General features: G+C 40.1%; 1 protein-coding gene across 4 annotated transcripts in view; it reads left to right on the top strand.

Annotated features, from left to right (window-relative positions):
- Positions 1-967: 967 nt before the first annotated feature.
- Positions 968-22,246, top strand: part of nphs1 (NPHS1 adhesion molecule, nephrin) — a 37,506-nt gene continuing 16,227 nt past the window's right edge. For 3 of the 4 annotated variants that reach the window (XM_044034991.1, XM_044034993.1, XM_044034994.1), the window contains exons 1-10: positions 968-1,028; positions 1,162-1,242; positions 3,216-3,309; positions 7,076-7,270; positions 10,519-10,641; positions 16,479-16,604; positions 17,497-17,578; positions 19,108-19,211; positions 21,267-21,388; positions 21,574-21,745. In XM_044034991.1, the coding sequence (XP_043890926.1) occupies positions 3,246-3,309; positions 7,076-7,270; positions 10,519-10,641; positions 16,479-16,604; positions 17,497-17,578; positions 19,108-19,211; positions 21,267-21,388; positions 21,574-21,745 (988 nt within the window). In that variant the 5' untranslated portion in view covers positions 968-1,028; positions 1,162-1,242; positions 3,216-3,245. The remainder of the gene's footprint in view (positions 1,029-1,161; positions 1,243-3,215; positions 3,310-7,075; positions 7,271-10,518; positions 10,642-16,478; positions 16,605-17,496; positions 17,579-19,107; positions 19,212-21,266; positions 21,389-21,573; positions 21,746-22,246) is intronic. The other variant, XM_044034992.1, reaches the window with a different exon arrangement.

A 22,246-nucleotide genomic window follows, 5' to 3' on the forward strand; every position in this document is an offset into this window, starting at 1 on the left:
GAGAGACTCCCTCCCCGCTCCCATTTTTCTCACTTGCTCTGTTTGGTCTACCGTTACTACATGGGTGACCCGTGGTGGAAAAACAGGTGCAGCAGCATTACTGCTTTCGTGTTTATGAGCAAATGGCTTATACTTCTCGACAACACAGGGTGACCGCTCAAGTGTGGACTCCCGGCAGATTAAATGAAAAATACATGCATGTGGAAAATAAACCTGACCTTTAAGTCTTGTCTGACTAGAAAAGCTTTCAATTTGTTCCACTGAGAAAATGGTGGTATTCTCCAGCCACTGCTGTGTATATAATTGACAAAGGGGGTGGGGTGGGGTGGGGTGGTGATTGTTTGGCTGTTTCCTTCTCCATTTCCAGGTTACCCCAGGAGTATTCAGTATAGGAAATACTGTAATGTCGATGGATACTCTATTTCATTACGTTACAAAATAGCTGCTGTGAGGACATCTATGTTGCATCTGTATCTTTGAGGGCTGCTTTGCTTTTTTCACCCCGCCGTCATGAAATAGTAAATAATGGTATTCACAAAACCTCAGAGAATGCCAGAATAGAAGGAAACTACAGGCATGTTCCTCCGATTTTTGTTACTGGCTCACTGCTACTTTATCAAGATTTTATTGATATTTATTCAGTTCTGCTGAAAAAGGAGGTCCAACAGCTTTTTAAAAGAGTTTTGTTACTGTGTTTACTTAGAAGTAAAAAAAAAAATCCTTTGAATCCTTGGGGCATCGTTGACATGGTTATTGTTTTTTTGACATCTGTTTTACTGTTCAGGTGATCTCCACTTGTAACCATCTCCACCAGCACTTCTCACACACATTCATTCTTCAGTCTCTGCTTCTTCCTCTCTATCTCTCGTCTCATATCATCTGTTTGCCTCTGTCTCAGACTAAGGAGTGAAGGAAGGAGGGGTCCCATTGGCATTCTTTAACATCTCTGTGGCTCACTTGTGTTCAGAGAGCCATCTCTAGATCAGGAAGACAAAAAGACGCTCCTGAGCCTTGGCATCACTCAACAGGTAAGCACAACTCTCTTTCTCTCATGCAAATGCACACACCTATTCAAAGACTCAGAGCTTTTTTAAGACGAAGGTATGCCCTCTCTCTGTGTGACTGTCTGCCTGCTTCACTCTTTCTCTCTGTGCACCCTAGGCAGGCAGATATGCTTGAGTTGGTGAAGGTTGAAAGAAGGTTTTGCCTCTCTGTCTCTCAACTTTTTCCTGAGGAGAGCAGGTTTGTGAATGTGTGTCGCGAAGCCAAAGTAATCTAGTAAACTTGAACACTTTGAGCCGAAGGGAGCACACACAAAACACATTACCATATCTAACTTTGGCTTCTTTAACTACCTTGGAGTTGCACTGGTCATGAACACTGGAGCTGCTGCTGAACTGCTGGACCAAGCTGATATGATTTGCTCTTTCTTTCCTCTAAAGGTCCAGGTCTGTGTAATCAGACTGCTTAAATAATGCCATGTTTTAAAGGACAATGGTCTCGGTGTGATAAGATTATTTTGATAATCTTATCTGTATCCTTTAGAAACCATCTTTATCTGCAGTTCAGTGTTAAGGCAATAATGGCTCACAAAGCTGCTTCTATAATCTACAGTAAATTGACCCACAGCTTGAGAGAATGATGTCGATGTAGAACCACATCTGAATTCGGTGGCTACATGGGGGCTGAAACCTAATTTTCTTTGCATTGACTGATTTCATGGGCTTTCACATTAAATTGTTCTGTGATTGAGTGTATTGAGTCGTTTGATGATGTTATTAAAGACATCATTAAATAAACTACCTGTTAGGGTCACGCTGAAAGGATCAGCTACCATTAATGTCCCTGTAAGGAGAATGACAGCCCTGTTTCTTCGAGCAAATCAAATTTAAGATCAGGTTTTCTCATTTGGATTTCTAAAATGCTGCTGAAGAATATGATACGAAAATCTGTGGCATGGAGTGCTGTTGTAAATATAGGTCTTTCTTACATTTGAGGATCTGTTCAATTTTAAGCAAAATTGCATATTGCAGTTTTCCCCAAAGCTTCACAATCCCTGTTCTTTTATATAATTAAAACAAACATTCACGTCAGTGAATCAACATTCTAATGACAGGCTGTGTGTTTTAAACAATTAAGGCAGGTGTTTGACTTGGTAATGGGAATGTGGGGGAGGTCGGAAGGCTGCGTCTGCTTTCATTAAGAGTCCAAATTAAAATGATGACTCATGAGGTCTGCGGCAATCTTTTTGTGTTGGCCAAACATAAGAGAAATGGAAGAAATGCAGCTGTGATGAAAAAGAAGAAATGTCAACGCTAGACCTGATAATGATGGAATGATAGAGTTTTTTGTTCTGTTTTTTACATATTAAAACCGATGGAGATAAAGAGAGGAAAGGCACTTTTAACCGTAGAGAATAATTCCTATTCACCGAAGAGACAAGTAATTGTCCTTGTGTCTTCAAAGAGTGTGTGCTGCGGGCTCTGGAATACACAAATGTTTTGAGAGTGAAAAAAATAATTGAGTGTGAGTTAATTCTTATCAAAACCAGTTGGAGTGCAACTAATCGACTGAGGGGAGATGCGTCAAAGGGCTGTTGCCTTCAATTCATTTTGTCTATTCAGATGAGAAAATATTTAGTTTTCAATTAAGTAAATCACTATTATTTGTTCCACTCCTGCAGCAGATAAATTGAAGTGATTACAAACTGACTGAAAATCCACAGAGGGCTGTTCCCGGTCAAATAAGGAAGACTATTAGATGCAGTGGGCACAGATGCACGACACTACCTACATTCTTAACTCCAAGTTGTTCTTTTAGTTCAGTAGCACACATTCATTGTCCTGAGAGTGTCTCCAGTTTCATAAAAACATGTACACAGGTTGTAATTGGCAGCTTAGTTAGTACAATTGCATTTTCAGAAAAGTATGTTTGCATGTCCTCACCAATTTCTCATCCCTACATTGATTGATTGATTTAAAGTTGCTATAATGCAACGTTAATATGCTTGGAATCTTGTCATATTTTGAATCAGATGTCAAATCAGTTAATTCAATTGCGAACTGATGCTAAAGTATGTCATACTCATAGACAACACGGCTTACCAAATGCCCTTGAAAAAGCATATGCCTACATACTCGTCTTGTAGGGTATGTGGTGTTCATGTTTGCTTGTATGTTGTTTATATGTCTCTTTGTCTTCCTTCATTGTTCCAGCATTGGCGAAGGTCAGGTGTCACTGATGAAATGGACTTCTTTTCAGCATGGATTGTGTCGTTTTCAGCACTGCACTGCCTCTATTTCTTCTGGGGTAAGAGAGGGATCAGAAGTACAAACTAAATATGAATACATTCACTAGGGCTGTTGTGATACTCACAAAAAAAGAAATACTGGTATGAACTAGATGGAGGAAGACAAGATATAACACAAATGCACATGATGGCACCTTGTATTAAGACTTGTTCCAGCAAAACCAATGGCCACGGCATCGGTGCTGTACGTGTCCCTTTATTGCAACGCAATGTGTGACTGTGACTGGCGTTATCCTGTGTCTACCTCTGTTCTCTAGCACAACTCGACTTTTGCTTTTGTGACTATGGTTTTTGTGTTTTTGTGATTTTCTTTAATTCATCATGGCCCACACAGCCTTTTAGTGATATTGTAGGCACATACGGTTGTTATCCCAGCCTAGCTGGTAGCTTAGCATCAAAGGCTACTCGATCTCCCTCTCCGTCTTATGTCTATGAAAACATTAACACCGTTACTGTTACACAATCAGACTGAAATCAGTGTAAATTCATGGCTGAAAGGTTGAGAAAGAGCTGCATTGAGGGATGTTCCACTTAATGTGAATGTTTAGACGTTTGAATGAAGCTTCAACATTGGAGTAGGTCTACCTTCAATGAACCAGCAAACAGTAGAAAATGATAGTGTCTGAAATGCATTTCACTTCTTTTGAATAGAAAAAATAGCCTTCGGAAAGAAGTGAAATGTTTCAAAATGTATTATATGTTAAGTTTTTTACATCTAAATATGTGGAACTAGAGAGAAGCTGAACATCTGTGATGAAGTTTTTTTATTCATGTTAATTGAGAAAAAAATAGCAATTTTTTTAATATATAGGAAATGATGAAATAGTCCAATTAGAAAAACAACACAAAACATTAATGTCCTAATAGAGCAAAATGTTTAGCTATAGTGGCAGAATAGGAAGAAGAAGAAGTATAGGATATAGTGGAAGCTATCAAATTATATGTTCAGTGTAGCATTATAGCTGCTGTACTGCCTTGTTGCCTTATTTGCTTGGGTCCTCATATAAGGTTTTACAGTTAAAATATAAACAATCAGATTAACCTGGTTAACCGCCCTAATTTAGCACCTTATCATATACCTAGCTACCTACGTTATTCAAGGTACAGTGTGTAAAATGTAGATTCAATTATTTCATTTGGATAATTTGGATAAGATAAAATAATTGTACTTATTTTTAAAAAAATCACCTGATTGTATGAATTGTTGTTTTTCATTAACCACGAAAGAGACACTTTGGACTTTCGTGGACCAGGCAGTCAAGGGGCCATGTTGAATGTGCAAATCAGTAGAAATCTAGGCCCAGTAAAAGGGGTCAACTTCACTCTACTCACTGCTTAACTAAACACATAACTAACTCCACAATTGACAAAGGGGGGACATGTATACAGGCTGATCAGACAATTTGTAAAAAAGAGGGGAGACGAAACACAATCAATACCTACACTTAATACAAAACACAATATAGCCCCCCCTTTCCTTGTCAGCTGTTGATTACCAGACTTGTAATGTAATGGTGTGGCTGTTGATTCAGCCATCACATGGACCATCATGTTACAACAGTCCACAATGGACAAATTAAACACTGTTGGAGCGTTGATGCTAACTGGAGGCTACATAGGTTCTCCAACACACTTGGAAGGGAAGGGTAAGACGAGTGGCGACCTTGGCTCAGTGTGTGAATGCGTATGAAAGATGTGTGATAGCAAATGGGCTGCACATAGCATGCTATATAAATGTGTGAATGAATGTGTGTGAATGGGTGAATTTTAAAACTGTAGTGTCAAACAGCGTTGAGTGGCTATATAAATGGACCAATTCAGATGTGGACACATTTATCTACATCTTATACATTGTGTCTTTTTAAAGTATGCCCTAATGCCAAGTGTGACCACTTTTTCCATTCAGAATACCAAGGATAACTTTAGAGGAAGGTAAAATGAGACAAAGTGAAATACTAATCATGATCTAAAAGGGGAACCTTGCATATTCTAATGTCATACATCACTTTTTATATATAACCTGCTTTTTGCTATTTTGCTTCCGTATCACTGCTGATAGCTTTTTTTTCCAGGTTTCCATTTATACCAGTCAGCATTAAGAAAATCAATTCCCAACAACTAAAGTTTTAGTTGAACTGTTTGGTCACAAGTGCAAAAAAAATGTAGGGCAATGGCCGCCAATGCTAATGGATCTTTGAATCCCTCTTAAATTGACTCAATTGGTTTAAAGACACAGATATCATCATTAGACTAACTGGCCGAGAGCTAAGAGTGAGAGAATGGGACCATGAGCAGGAAACAACAAACATGTCTCATCTATGTCGTAATAAAGGTATTCATAATATTTCATGCAATTTTAAAGTGAAAGTGCTTTTTTGATATGGAATGATGGATACTTCACACAAAGGAGAAATGTAATTAAAACACAGAATCATATAAGTCATATACAGAGGGGGTCATGGTCTGCATGATATCAAGTAGGGGGGGCAGCATGTAATCAATTGGGGGGCCTGCATGTGGCCCATGGTCTGCCAGTTTGACACCTCTGCACTACAGTATCTAATGTTAGCCACTATTAGCTACTGCAAAAGCTGTAGCTTCAGTTTACTGATTATAAATGATTGATTTAATAACTGATTTACTGATATCCATAAAGGGACATGTACAGCACCTATAAACCTTGTTGAAAGACAGATTATGTTGTTTGTCAACAATGAGTGAAAATGTCTTATCACAACATTTTAATTATGATTTCAGTGTTTGTGTATCTAAAACTAGTGTAATGCTGTTTCAGCAGCCACTGTAGATCACTTAACTACAACACTACATATTCATGTATGTAAACTGGATGCAAATGTGCGCCTGTGTTTGGTTGTTTGTATGCATCCTCTGTAATGGCTAATCTTGCCCTTCATATTTGACGTGAGGTGACTGGTTCAGCCTTGATCTGAGAGCTCTGCATCTCACTCATGTTGTCAGATGCAACAGAGTATGCACTTCACTTGGTCAGTGCTTCAGTGAAGGTCAAGATTCAAACAGCCAAGCAGAATCAGCCTGACTTCCCCATGGGGCATTGTTTAAATGAGATTCACATTTAGATATTAGGCACTAATTGGGGAAATGCAGTTGTGTTTGACTCCTTCAATTGAATTTATTCAAAGTCCACGATGTAATGATCACATAATCTTAGCCCCATTGTGCAGGTTTGTGGGTGGTCTGCTCCTGACTCGAGCACACTGCACCACAGAGTGTCGTCTGGCTGAAGGATGGCTGAACCACACCTATGTCAAACAAGGGGGATTAAAGTGATAATCATTACTCTTCCCCAGAGGAATTAGCTGGTGGTACATCGATGCTGAAGAAAAACCACAGGTGAACAGGGTCTCTGATGCCACATGTTTTTTCTCTGCACAATACCCTATCTGCATGGCCAAGAGGGGATTTAATTTGCAGTAATTACCTTATTGACTCATTTTCAGGGCCGTATCACCGCAGTTTCCCATCAATAAAACATATGCCAGGATGAATAATGTGGCCAGACACAACGGGGTGCCTTCTCAGACAAAAGATCACATGACTGAACCCCTGTGGTGCATGTTTATGTCAAGCTACCTACACTCTTCTTTTTTTGTCTTGCTCCCTCTATTCCTTCTCATTTCCTCTCACAACACTCCATGCACACACTCACCCCTTGTACTTGTCCACATCATTACATTAAATCCTATCCTGCTCTGTGTCCCAACTCCAGCTGTTTTGTGTCTTCAGGCACACAGGCCCAGCAGGCCTTCAGGACTGAGCCCAGGAACCTCACTGTGCGCATGGGAGCCACAGCTGTATTGAGGTGTGAGGTGCTGCGGGCCTCGGGGACTGTACAGTGGGTCAAAGATGGCCTCCTCTTGGGACCTCACAGAAGCCTGCCAGGCTTTCCACGCTACAGCATGATTGGAAACCCCAAGAGAGGTAAATGGGATCTCTGAATATGGTCTATGGCCTTTTGTGTTTTGATGTATGACCACTGAAATACAACCAGGCTTGTAATTCAGTTTAATAAAGAATCAAAAAAAAAAAATCAGTACATGACATGAGATATGAAAAGGGTAATTTAAAGTCTTCCAATCCAAAGAAAACAATACTAAACAACTGCCATTGTTATATTAATCTTAATATAATTAATCTTATATAGTGCTGCTGTCAGCTCAAGATGCATCCAATGGTATTGATGTTGCCGACTCTAGGAGTAAATGAGATGATGTTGCTATCGATGAAACACTTCATATTGGGATAAGTGTATGGGAATCTTATGGCACACTGGATATTTATATGGGAAGCATTTGGGGTCAATGAGGTGATGTGACTGTCAACAGCTTCACACACTTTCTACTGTCATATTAAGACAAAGACAAGAAAGTAAAGCAATGGTGTCAAGAGTGTCAGCAAATCAGTGAAATGTGGCAGGAAATAAAGAGTGTTGCAGAATGTGCACTACAGTCTATAAAAAGTAATAGCCAATTAGAAGGCAATCCTCGAGTAAAAGAAGAGCATCTGTTCCTGATCAGCCTGCAACTAGACAAGATGCACCTCCCAGTTACAGTGTGGTTTGTCTGGTGACAGACAGAGATACACAAATACCCAGTGCCCATTTACGCACACAAACATAAAGATTTTTTTCTTTCAACTGATTAGTTGTCCATCAGAAAATTACCAGTTTTAATGTCAATATCAACAAAAGACCACACACACACACACAGTCTGGTTTCCATGACTTCAGAGGACATTAAATTCACTAACTTTAATTGGAGTAATGGAGAATTACTCTATCCTTAATCATAACTATGACTGGCCTAAACCTGTCCTTAACCCTTTAGAGGAAACTCATTAAGAGTATTATTGGAGGATATGACAGGATTTGTTTTCCCCCTTTTGTTAAATTTTTCCACTGTTTTTATTTTCATGTAGAAAATCAAGGTCCATGAAGGTATCCTATGGTTTCTTGCCTGTCTGTGGTAAAATGAAAATCCAAAAAGAGCTGTACGTATTGCCTTCTGGAACTGCACCAAAGTTTCAACCGTCGCAGGCCTCCACTGTTTGGTCATATTTCATGATGAAGATCTCACGATATTCACGGTATAACGCGGTTTGGATGTCTTCGGAAGGTACCAAAATATAGTTAACCCAACGCTAACATCCTAACCACACAACATGTCATGTCTTCACCGTAAACTTTAATGATTTACGTTGTGCGGACTTGCTTTTTGTCCTCATAATGTGAATGTGTAAAACAACACAACACACACACAATCCAAAACTCAAATATAGACCCATGCATAAATTATCCATCAGCACAGGTACACTTTACCAGAAAAAGAAACCTCAAACTGCAGACTGACGTATGCAATCACTTAACACTGCAAAATCATTTAAGATGGCACTTGACTGCACTTGTTACTTCACCGGTTTTCACTGATTGTCACCAACAGGGATATTTAATGATGCTTAAAAAGCCTAAACTCACACACTGAAGCAGGTGCACAGGAGAGGCCAGCTCTGATTTCAGCGTATACTTGGACTAAATGTAACACCCTTAATGTCCTTCTGCTGCAGCAGTGATGCAAGTACGCGAGCCAAGATGTAGCATGTCGTGTTTTTGTAAAGACCTACACACAGAACAAAAGACGGGAAGGTTGAGTTTTATTTCTTTATACATGGCAATAACTCAGACTCAGAAGCTTTAATTATGAATTAACAGTTGTGAAGACTATTTGAACGAACAGATAATATTTATATTTAACAGTTAAACTGAAGTCACATCTCAATGTTATCTAAATGTTACTTGTTTATCTGGCATGTTAGCACCTGGAATCTGTCATTTTTAAGTTTGATAAATCTTATAAGGCTTGAAAAAGTATTAAATGATTAAGTGCGAGGGAAAAAAAGCTGTTGGTTAGTTTTCCTTGTGTTTTTGGAAACGGTGAAGCCAATGCACAGCACATTGAGTCAGTCTACACTCATTGTAGTTGTAGCAGTAATAAACATATAACATTATAATTTAATGTCATATTTTGAAATACTGTATTGATTACAGTTGACTGACAAATTAAGGTGAAAAGGTTGTCTGAATGCATGCAAGCCTTAGCAACCTACACAATATGTTTTTCCGCTTTAAGACCAAAATACAAATGCAGAGGGAAGATTATACTCTGCTGCCAATAAAATGGCTATGTAGATATATGGCATCCAAAATTTTGAAATAAATATATGATAATAGACAAGTAAGCAAATTACATTGCAGCCATCTGCCACTTCCCCCACCATAAATAGACCTCCACCCTCCCAGCAGCTTGATTGCACTACTGTATTTGTGATTTCAGGAAAGAGGAATATGATTAATACCTTGAATCTCCCCCCATCCCCCCTCTCTCTCTCTGTGCACTCGCTGATAACTTGGATATGAAAATTGCTTCTGGTTGGTGTTAATTATCTTGCCAGCTTACTTGACATATGCATTTTTAGGACTGGGTAGTTGTCAGACCAAGATACTATTTTGCACATGTTAGGCTGTGAGCCACAGAATCAGGAGCTGGAAAACCAGCGCTGAACATCTAATCCCCACAGGTTATGGCGGTGGATCAAACAAATCAAGCCCTGTTGGCAGGGCCAATCTCAGAGCAGAGATACAGAGAGAAGGACTCTGCCTGGCATCAATTAATAGACAGTTTATTCAGTCAGTGTTGTGAATCAGGGATTTCATTTCCAGTATTGGAAATTTGTTCTGAAATAAAGTGTCTGTGTTACAAGTATAGACCACTTGCATGTCAGTAGAAATGTCTGCAGCAGGTTCTCAGCAAGCGAGATGATTTCATCTCAGAGAAATAAGCAAGTCGTTTTTTTATTTTCAACCAAATTAAACCAAACCAAACATCAGTAGTCAAGATTATTATTGCACAGAATTGAAATGGCAGCGTGTCACTGTATAAATTGCTTTTATTGTTAATTTTCCCATTTCCAAAGTTTTAAATTGCCTTCAGGATGATTCAAGACACTGACATCAACACAGGACCTACAGGAGGTGGCTATCAACAGGGAGTTTTATAATCAGTGGAATATGAACAAGAAAACTAAAGGAACCCTTCCTGTGTGTAATGATGTATGTGTATTTATTGAACATAACAGAAGATGTCGGAAAAATAATTTCTCCATATCTTTTCCAGGGCAGCATCATCTTCAGATTGAAAAGGCCCAACTGGACGACGACACCACCTATGAATGTCAAGCAGGCCAGTCTGAGAGCAGTCCAGCAATTGTTTCCAACACAGCCTGGCTCAACGTCTTAAGTGAGCACAATCATGGAGGGTCTGAATTGAGGGCACCTAAGGGATTATAAATGTGTATTTGCTGTCACAATATTGTTCATAAGACTCATTCTTCTGTCAACAAACTTGTAATAATTTCTATAGAAGTATCTATTGATAAAGGGCTTTAATCAGGAAAAGGGAGTTAGGTTTTATCCAGGTTTCCTTAGTAGGCTACAATAGAACTCCAGTTGCAGTTTCCCTTAACTTAAAATCATATTTGACACATTTATGAACCATGAAGAGACTATTTATTTCTTTAACAAGCACTATTCCAGTGATGATGTTCCAGTATGTCCATAGCTTTTCACAGCAGCTACACAATATGAAGTATGAATACAGCCCAGATTCCCTGGCAAGCCTAAGGGCAATCCATGTCTCTCCCTTACACAGGAATGAATTATACCAGAAGTGATTGAAAAGTTCCTACTTGACAAATTGTGCAACGTCATTAGACCACCTGTTGTCACTCTGTAACAACCAGTATATCTCTCACTCCGTCCCTTGTGCTTGTGGGAATGAGCCCATATGTGGCAAGGAAAGGACTCTAAAGGAGCCTTTCTTCTCCAGGCGCAGTTCATTTACTTACATCCCCCTCCCCATTTTCTCCATTGCACAATTCCCCCCTCTCTGCCTGGGGAGTTGCCTTGGCGATTCTAGTGGCCTCACTCTCCTCTGGGAAGAAAGCAGGTTTTTCTGACATAAATGGGCTGGTCGGGGAGACAGTGTGGGTTAGGAAGAGACATAGACTGCTGACATTTCCTTAGACTGCAGAAGTCTCATGTCCGACAGCAGGCCTACACCTGCAGCCACAGCAGGCTCAACTCCCACATTTATTACCTCTGTGATGTCTGTTGCATCTGCTCCCACATACACAAAGACAACACCAATTGCCTTTGGATTTGTTGAAAAAGGCCAAACTGTGGTGAATCATACCAGTAATATTTACCATGACTGAAACCTAATGTTGCCCTGTGTTCCTGCCATGCTAAGATCACAATCCTCATTGTGGAATCACAGCTGGTGTTTTTGTTCGCTGTCCTGGGATCACTTACCAGCTGTTAACAGTTTAAGATGGACAGTTGCAGCGGTATTGCTGCAAAGGCCAAAGCTTGTAGTGACTGACTTTAAAAAGCACTCTGCAGCCTTGGTCCTAAAGGGTCATTTGTTCCACCCCACCAACTCAACTGATTTAAAATACGTGACTACTCTGAGGCTTGATAATGAGTTGATGAATTCAATTTCCTGTTAGTGCTGAACTGGGAACAGAAACTGTGCATCCTTTTGAAGAGTACTGTCTCTGATGAGTTCCCCATGGACTTCTCAATCATTGAACTACAGCTCCCAAGGCCCCACACCCCTGGCCAGTCAACCATGGGCATATCTCATCAAGTCCTGAATCAAATCAAAACACTATAAACTCTTTATGAGGAGATACAGTGGGAGACAATGGAGAAATGTGGGGAAAAAAACAGACATTGCTGATCATATAATTGGATTCTCAGGTCAGAGGGAGTGGCATAATGACTGGCTAATTGAAGATGGGTCACCACAGGCAGTAAATAGCAAGGACCAAGGCAAAATATCAATAAGCTTCAACCATAAGCTTACAAAGAGATGTTTTCTAGACATTCCCATTGGAGCAACATAACTCCTGTGTGTTTGTGCTTTCCTGCAAGGCTTAGATAGTGGATTACTGCAATAGGCAGATCAACTGGCAGTGAGTAATCCATGACAATAACAACCTGCTAAAACCCCCTCCTCCACTAAAACTTACCCCGCACTGTGCCTGTCACATACCTGACACATCCCATGTCTGTTTATAATATTAGCCATAGCATTTAATCCTGTTAATGAACATCTCTCTCCCTCACTGTGCAGCATCCCTGTACAGATGCCTACTGCAAATATTCAAAACAGTCATTTGATATGTTCTGATTTTAGAAGTTTACCCATTCAGTTGTTACAGTTAGGTCTTCAAGAAATGTGTGTGTGTGTGTGTGTGTGGGTGTAAGCTTATTATCAGTGTTGGTTGGAGGTTAGAGGACATTTTAGGAACCAAGGCTGTGGTGAGGTTTTGTGGTAGCTAATGAGTTTAGCACTTGAAGAGTATATAATGAGCCTTCATTTTATGATTCCCTGTTATGAATAATGGAACAACTTATAAACGGGGGCACAAGCAACATAGAACATGGTGACTTTATTCTTCTTTGTTCAAGAAAAGTTGTGACAGTTGCCCAAGTTGAAACCCATTCAGAGGACGATGTGATATACCCACTTGTGTGACACTGTGTATATTACTGTGCCAGACTGATTGTTGTAGCATCAGGGTCCTAACAATAAGGCAGGGGAAGTTGTGCTACAGAGCAAAGTGAGACTCTGAAGAGTTCTTAACTACTTTAAATCATTAGGGTAAATCAAACACTGTCAGTTCAGACCTTGCGTGTGCATAACGGGTCATTTGGAAGATGGAGGCTGATGAATAGAAGTTTAACAGTTGTTGCTCCCAAAACAAAAAGTAAAAGACACCAGGATTTGGAGGAGAGTGTGAGTGGATGAAGGATGGTGGGTGGGGTTGGGTCTTATATCTGGCCCAGACACTTGCTCCAATTCTCCCTTAGAAGAGAAGCGAGGGGGAGACCGACAGGAAGGGAAAGCTGAAAAAAGAGCACTGATTCAGAGGCTAAATCGGGGGCTCAGATTTGAATTGTGGTTAGGTTAAGGTTAGGCATTAACTGGTTATGGCTAAGGTTAGGGATAACCCTTTGTTTAGGCCCAATGAAATAGAAGTCAATGCAGTATCCTAAGAAGAATAGCTGCGCAAACATGTGCATGTTTTAAGGCACATATGACATGAAAATCATGTCAATCAATCTTTGGCGTTGTAATAACAGCTGTCTTGTGTGATCCGATCACAAGTGGAAAGCGCTAACTATGACTTTTTACACCTGGCATTAAAATGCATCATGTCTCCTTTGATCATGTGTGGTGTGCTTCTAATACACACCAATGTTGTCTCTTCACATGGACACAATTATATTTTTAACAAGTCTGATGGAACAGACTGTTGCCAATGTATTTGAGTGTGAATGTCAGTGTCTGTCTGTGTGTGTGTGTGTTTGTGTGCGCTCAAGTGAGTGGTAGAGCGAATGAAAATGAGATGTGTGAATTAAAGCACTACTCACACTGCTGTGGCATGAAATATGAACCACTATAAAAAGAAATCATGTGTTGGAAAAAAAAACTTCAGCGGGTTAGAGAATATTAGCTGGGGAGGAGGTTATACATGCATCCTGAGGACAGATTGTGTCCATGCCATATATGTATATATGTATATGTATATATTTATGTATATGTATATATACCAAACTAGAGGCTGTCCATTTTTTATAAACAGCCTATGGTTCAGCCTATGGTACAAATGTCCCCAAACCACTGAATGTGAGTTTTGTGATTGGGTCTGAAGATAAATTCAGGACACATTGGATTTGTTCAGAGGGTGAATGTTAATACCAGTTCTGATTTGGGTTGTGTCTTAGAGAGTTGTGGCTGATCTTCATGGTTTCCATTATTTTCTTATTTCAGTATTTTACTCTTTTACTCTTTTTAACACTGAAATACTAAAATAGTGGGCCATCTCAGTTTTTTGTCTGCTGTGAATCAGCTTGGTATCCCATGACGCACACTGGCGTCTGTTTTTGGAGTGAAGTGAGATAAATGCAGCGTGTCTGCTCATCCACTCACCTGTGTAAGTGTTTTTTTGTGCGTGCAAATCTGCATGCACTGTAGCCACAAGTTTATCTTTGGGTGTTTGTGTGCAAGGGAGTAAAGAGGTTGTTGTGTGCATCTCTGTGTGAGTGAGTGAGTGAGTGAGTGAGAAAGATATGTGGAAAAAGCTGCTTACACATATTGATGTGTGTTTGTTAATCTGCTTCTTATCTGCTTTATCCATCCATCCGTCCGTCTGTATTTGTCTGATGAATCAAATTTTGCGGCTGGTTGTTGTTTCTCATCTGAATGGCAGGAGCAAATCTTTGCCTGTGTTTTGTTGAGTTCATATACATATGCACCTTAATAACAAGCAAAATGGAGAGACAGTTTGGAGAAAACCCACACAATGATAAAGCCAAGGGGCCAGTAGACAAAAAAGAGGCAGAAAGAGTTACCCAGGGTGAACAACATGTTTGCTGCCTGTTCTTTCCTCTGAGTGCATGTCTAGTAAATTGAACATAATGTGTGTTTTCCTGTTGTCACATTTGCACAAATGTGTATGTGCATCTTAGTTCATCCTGACTGGCCTGATTAGGTCACATGGTATGCCTGAGTGGATGTGATGGATGGAGGGCTGTAATTCCCAGTCCAAGCTGGAACACAGCGTCCCCCGCACTTCTGCAGTTTAACTGCAGTGGTCAAGAAGGATAGCGTGGTGAGAGGGGGGTGGGTACAGGCTGCCTGAGAGAGATGATGGAGTGAATGAGAGATAAGAGGAATGGGGCCAGCATGAGCGAGCGAGGAAAAAAAATTAGATACCTGCCTGCCTCATTTACGAACATATCATTATTCTTATTTTAGGATTTGTTACACATTTCTCCAGCACAACAAGTGATGTGCTTATGTGAGTCGTGCAGGCCTGGGAAGATGGAGAGTGCAGAGGCTGTCAATAGATGCATGGCCCAGTCATCTTCTCAGGGAAAGGGGGGGAAAAAACAAACAAATGCATCTCATTATTGCAGTGCGCGCCTCTGCAGTGCTCTGGGTAACCCATCACAGTCCACACAGATTCAATTGCTTCTTTTAAATCAGTTTGAAGCTGCAGCCACATCTCATCTGTCTCAATAGCAGACTGGAGCCAACAAGTGACTCTGTACACAGCAACAGCTCCTCCTAGTGGCCGAGAATTTATCTTACTTGCCAAAAGTGAGAGAAAGGGAGGTTGATGACTGGCTGGTATGGTTGCTTGTGGTCCAGCTGTTTGCCCACACATTAGTAATAGATTAATGTCAGGATTTAGCACCTCTACTTAGTTTTCATTCCTGCCTTATCCCTTTTTTTTCTTTATTTCTCTGCCATAGACTTTTATTTCCTCCTCTCTCTCTCATGCACACACATACACACACCTCCTCACACACACACACAATATTTGTAATTTCCAACACCTTGTACTGTCTGTGAACTCAGGCAGCATTTACACTTGATCTCCGATGAAAGGAAAACAACCTTAACAGTAAGCAGTTTCTAATTCTAGAGGCTCACCCACTGGCTAAAAGCTGGCACGGTAGATGAGGAGAGGTTTTTGTCGTCTGTGCATGATTAGGTCTCACAGATCAGGAGATTGATGACTAGTTGGTGACAGATTTCTTGCCAAACAATTTTATGTGAAAAGCAATGTTTTTGTTTTTCCCTCAAATTCCTATTTATGGTCAGATAAAAGGTTTTTAGAGTGGAGCAGTAGAGAAGCAAAGACTGCTTTGATCAGTCCAGAAACCATATTTTAGTTTGTGGTGATCTGAGAAGTGTTTGGTGTTTGCTATGATAGATTAGCACTGGACCAGTTTCCTCACTGTTTCATCCTGTTATTCTCTTCTTGTCCACAATTTGTATTCTTACTCAACAGAACATCAAGCCTCACCGTTGTAAATCACTCTGAAGCTGGCAGCGTGACACGCCAGTCGCTCCTAAATGTTACAAGTGTTTATTGTCATATCACTGCTTAAGCTAAAATCCTTAAAGCAGCTTTCATTACCCAAAATGAGTTCGGTTAAATATAGGGTTACTAATGTGATAAATATGTAGCTGGAGCTTCTGTTTGCCTCATACAGTTCCTCCATCCACCCCGTACTTTGAAGGAGACGTGGCGACAACACCTTGGATTGCTGGGAAAATGTACACTGTTGCCTGTGTTGCTCCTGAAGCAAAGCCCATGGCTGAAATCACACTTTATAAAGGTGAGTCACCCTTTCATCTACACTAAATGTGGCAGAGATGGTCAGCCTTACAAGCTGGAACAACGGGCTGCTGTCTGTCCAATATACTAGGATCTCAATAGCTCACAAAAAGAATATTTAAACGCAAAAAAACACAGTTTAGGTTTAATAAAGATGTCTTATTTCATGGTCAATTCCTGTGAATTCCTACAAAGTGAAGAATTGAGAAGAGCAGGGTTTACAATTGACTGTATTGTGGTTGAAGCATGCGCACACACGCACACACACACACACACCGACTAATATCTGCTATGGTGTAATATATGACAGTGTTGTTCGTTTTTAATTTAATGAATGAAACGCAGGACAGTTATCACAGTAATAGTATTGTCTATTGTCTAATAACTATTGTTATGCCTCCTCACATTTCCATCATTATTACCAAGCTATTACTTAATAATTACTATATAAATAAGATAGTATTACTCTACTATTACTATCTTATTACAAATTATTACCATACATTTACTGTATTATTACTGTAATGTACAATTTTGTTGTCATTTTGTAATTTCACTGATTTTATTTAAATTTGAAGGCTGCGGCTGAAACAGTGGTGGTCATTGTTATGATGCCAGTGACAAAACATAACTTTATAAATGTAGCAATTTTGTAATGGGGATTTGCTTTATGTCCCCATGAGAAAGACAGGTCCCCATAATGTGACTGTGTAATGCCCTCATGACATGAGTAATACCTGGAACACACACACACACACACACACTCATAGGTAGACATATTTATTATATTTCAGTGGATTTTCCAATCCACATGAGAATAACAATGGTGTTGTTGTTTCACATGAACAAATATACATTCTCTGTTCTGCACCTTCCCCCATTGTGTCTTTTAGATGGAGTTGAGCTGACAGGTGCGGAGTCTTTCACCATGTCTGGCTCAAAGGATAAGCTCCTGAACACGCATGCTAAAGTAACGTATGTGTTCGCCCACCTGCCAGGCTCATTCTTCGTTACCAACCTGCTTTGTCTCTCCACGTCTGCTTTTGTTTCTTTTTCTTCCTTGTTTTTACAACACTGTTTTTTTCTTCTTCCGGCTTTGTAAGCACTATAAATTTCTGTTACTTGGAACAGCGCAATTGAATTAGCTTCTGTCAAACGCACAAAATTGCATTACGGCAGTAAGACAGATCCTATCCTCACTGGTTCGCCAGGTGCCTATACATTAAACAGTAACATAGATTTTTTTAGTCCTGCTCGTCTCCACTGTGTCAGAGACAATAACCTCTTGTCATACCCTGATATAACATTGGTACGGAGGAGCTGTGGTGTTGTTCAGTTCAGTTGCAGAACAACCAGACGTTTTAAGCGATATTGATGCTCCTTCCTCATATTCACACTGAGTGTACACAGCAGTGGGCTGTGTGTGATTGTTCGATTTGACAGTGTACTGTAATTTGATACAGAGAATATAAACTGGAAAAATGAACAAGACTCAGAAGAAATGCACTGCATATAAGGCTCTAGTCGATTTTCAGTTGACAGTAAATCACATCAAGTGCATGTTTGAATGGATCGTGATGTGGCTCCTGTAAGTGACCAGACTTAAAAATGAGAGGAAGTAACAGCATAAACTCAAGTATAGTTTTGAGGTCCTTATGCTTCAGATAATAAAATAAAAAAGAAACCCTGGTGATTCTTAACTTTGTTTGGCTTGCTTGCACATTTTCTTTTCAGATGGTGTCATTTAAATAACTGTTTTAAAGTATTATCTGATATTTCACAGGAGAGAGAAAAATGGTTGTGTGAAGCACAAATTCCCTGCACATCAGATGCTTTATACATGTTGATGTTGCTGTAAATTTCCTCAGTAGGATTTTGGTGACAGTATATTTATGGTTTCACTTAAATTTATCGTGCATAACTTTTAAATTTAAACAAGTCTCTGTTGTGTCAAATGAGTTTGCACAGTGCTGATCAAGCTTATCAGCCCTCCACAACTCTTTGTGTGTTTCTCAGTATAGTGGTATTTTGTTCTCACGTCACCCTGTGACATTCTTGCACTGCACACAGGAAGTGATTTAATTTATGTCAAGAGACACAGACAACAGCAACATTGCACTAGTAAAGAGGGGACGGCTGCAAGCAAGTTGGTGTGTGACTGAAAAGACAAATAAGAGCCCACGGATGTTTTAGAAGTGAATTCTGCTGCTCAAGAAACCTGGCCATTCAGCAAAACGATGGCCATGTTTGCCCCTGTGTGCCTGTTTATACACTGAAATGCTTCCTCAGTTGGCTCTGATAGTATTGCTTGACGTATTTTCAGATAAAAATAATGTAATTATTAATTAATAATGTAATCAACAGTGGCAGCAAAAAAAAATCACCCTTGGTTACAGAACTATGATGTCATGCTTTGAGCTAAAGCACTTTGAGTGACTTAATATACATGTACATTTCTCTTGTGTCCTTCTGATCTCTTCTGTTTTTCTCTTACATTATCAAAGAGTCGCCGCTCTGAGTTCCGACAATGGGAGACAGCTGGCGTGTTATGCCAAAAACCCTGCCCTTTTACGACCTGTTGGGACCATGTTGACCATGAGCGTACTCTGTAAGTGTCGCAATCTGTCTGTGAACTGACAGTCAACATATCCTCTCTGTGAGAAAACACCCACTCACATACACAAACACACTCAACCACACAGGAACCTAACCTCAGGCATCCCAAAGGGCCTCCATTCGGCCTTGTGTCATCAGTCTGTGTTTGTGGACCAAGAGGAAAGATTCAACCTGAAGGCAAACTCACAACTACTTTTAAGACACAAGTGTGACTTCATCCACTTCACAAGGCTGCCCCTGGTGGGCTCAGATTGATATGACCTGGCTGTTTACTTACTCTAGAGCAGAGGAGACTGACCTGTCTGGTCATGAGGTGGCTGTGCATGTGATTTAAAAAAAAAAAAGGTTTATGAAAGTGTTTATGAAAAAAATCCAATCATGATATCCATGACATTTCACAGAATTTCAAAGTTAAAGCATTTTGGGTTTTTTTGTTATGACATGGAATTGACAATAAAAATAAAACATTTTTGATTCAAATGGAATAAAAAAATAAGTAAATAACATGGACCACTGTAATAAAAATGCAAAACAACAATATGTATATATATATATATATATATATATACATACATATTTATATGTGATATATTATATCTAGCTACAGGTAGAGGATGTCATGGGCCAGTTCCCATAATAACTTGATATGAATAGGGGACTGCGATTGTGCCCTGATTGTACCAGACCTGCAATGAAATTTGAATTTGTTTAGATTCACTGTTTTGTAAAGTAACTGTAAAATGTTTGCATGTCCAAACATGCAAACAAGCAAAAGCTGTCAAGAGATTCATTGAGATAAATGACCAGTGAGGCTTGCTTCAAACTGTGAATTTCCTAGGAATAACTAACATGGGAAGCTAAGGCCTCCACAATTAATAGTTAGGAAACATACAAAACTGATACAGCAACTTTTGTGCTCCTCAGCTGAAACTGATATTTAAACTATGTCATTGTGTAATAAAGTTAACAAAGAGAAGATGGCACACATTGTCTTCTGTCTCACATTGCATTTGACACTCCTTTTTCCCTCTTTCAGTATTTGACAAGGCAACAATGAATGTGACTTTTATTGAACACACAAACAGTGTCTCAGCACAGCTACTGTTTACTACAGTAGGTTTGGTATTTTCTACTCTGTTGATCAGCTGAAGTAATTGATTGCTTAGGCCCGAGAGTCTACCCACTTGCTTCTCCCTGGCTTAAATCATGTTGTTGATTAAAGTGAGGCAGGGCTGCTGACACCTCCAGCAGCCAGCACTTCCTCCAGCCTGGCTGCTGTATTATCCACACACTGTAATGTTGTCTGTGTCTATACCCCTCCGCATTAGATGCTGCCGCTGCTCTTTTAACAATCACCAGTAACCGTGAGCACTCCTCCCTTACTCTCCCTTTCGTTGCTCTGTAATATACAACATAGACTCTGTACTGAGTGCTAATGTGACAGAACTCGGGGACCACCGCTGTAATCTTACTCGGCACACCAGCCCATCAAAGCCAGTGCGGTGGCCATTTTCAGCCAGCCAGATTGTTAGCAAGGTGGCAATTTGTCATGCTGGCCCTGGGTCTGCAGCCTGCTCCGTGAAACTGATTGCAGCAATAACAAAGGCCCGTCCTCCTCTAATTTATTTTACTGCATATATTTTATTCAAGGAGGCTGTAATTTATTCATATTTCATGTTACCTTATTACTGTTTGAACATCTGTTATTTTGCTTTATGGACTGTATCCAGTTCGCTGCTCCTTTAATACTTAATGCTTTCATCAGATTCGGACCTCTTATCCACACAGTCATGTTAAATGTGCTCAATTTATTGGCCCTGTCTCAGCAAATAGGGATGCTCCCTAATCAATTGTCAAGAGTGTGCTCATTGCAGTGCAGGTTTTTTTTTTTTTTTATCCCATTGCACGTCATTCCACAACTCTATTTCCCCGGGTTACTACATTCCTTTTCCTCCCGTACATCTTCTCCCACTCAGGGTTCTATTGCTCTCTATGTTATTTCCCTTTGTCAAGCCCATTTTTATTTTCGTCTCTCATTTCCCGGCAGACCCACCTCACCCTCCAGTTATTGTGGGCCTGGAGACAGACGAGGTCAAAGCAGGAAGAATGCTCATGTTGGAGTGTGTGTCTCATGGTGGAAACCCCCTAGCCACTCTCCACTGGACCAAGGTAAATCCTGTGCACCATCTGTTAAGGAACCTTTGTGATTCACTGTCATGCTCAAAAACATTATGCATTTTAGTGGCCCCTGTGTGCAGCTTCTGTCCTCTGTTCTAACAACATCATATGGGAGTATGCATATATTCAGGCATTTTTCAGCATTTCTGAGTTTCACATGTTCATTTCTGTGTAAGAATGGAGAAGTTCTTTCCAAGACTTGGGAGGAGGACATTGTGGCGCAGAAGTCCAGCAGTGTCCTCTACCTGAAGATCACCCCTGCTGATAACCAGGCAGAACTGTGCTGTGAGAGTGCCAATCTGGTGTCTCTGTCACCTCTCTCTGTCCACCGCAGAATCACCGTGTTTTGTGAGTGAAAATAATCCTCCTATTGTACACCAAACTGGAGTACATGTATGCATGTGCACATACACATGTCCCACACGCAGATTAGACTCTGAAGGCTATGGGAATGAGGCAGAAGAGTATAATAAGACTCTTACCTCCAAAACCAATTATTTTGCTGTCCCAGCATAAATTCTAATGCTAATAATATTAATGAAACTAATGGGTTTAATGGCTGCAGCCCATATTTCCAAATGCCTCCAGATTAGTATTGCTGCAAGCTTTTTCATAGCTGCTTCACTAATTTAGCTGAATTGCTTCAATGCACAGTCCTAAGGCAGGAAAGCCTACACCATGCCCATGGTTAATAGATTATACTTTTCTCTCTGAATATAAAATGTTTGTTTCAGCAACAATAAAACAAATAAGAATTAATATTCAGCAGCTTTGGTGCACTGAGTCTAACAATAGCCTGATTTCCACTACAGAGCCATACAATATACAGTAAGTCAATGTAAGCTTTGA

The sequence above is a fragment of the Solea senegalensis genome, linkage group LG9, assembly GCF_019176455.1.
Source record: "Solea senegalensis isolate Sse05_10M linkage group LG9, IFAPA_SoseM_1, whole genome shotgun sequence".
Taxonomy (NCBI): Eukaryota; Metazoa; Chordata; class Actinopteri; order Pleuronectiformes; family Soleidae; genus Solea; species Solea senegalensis.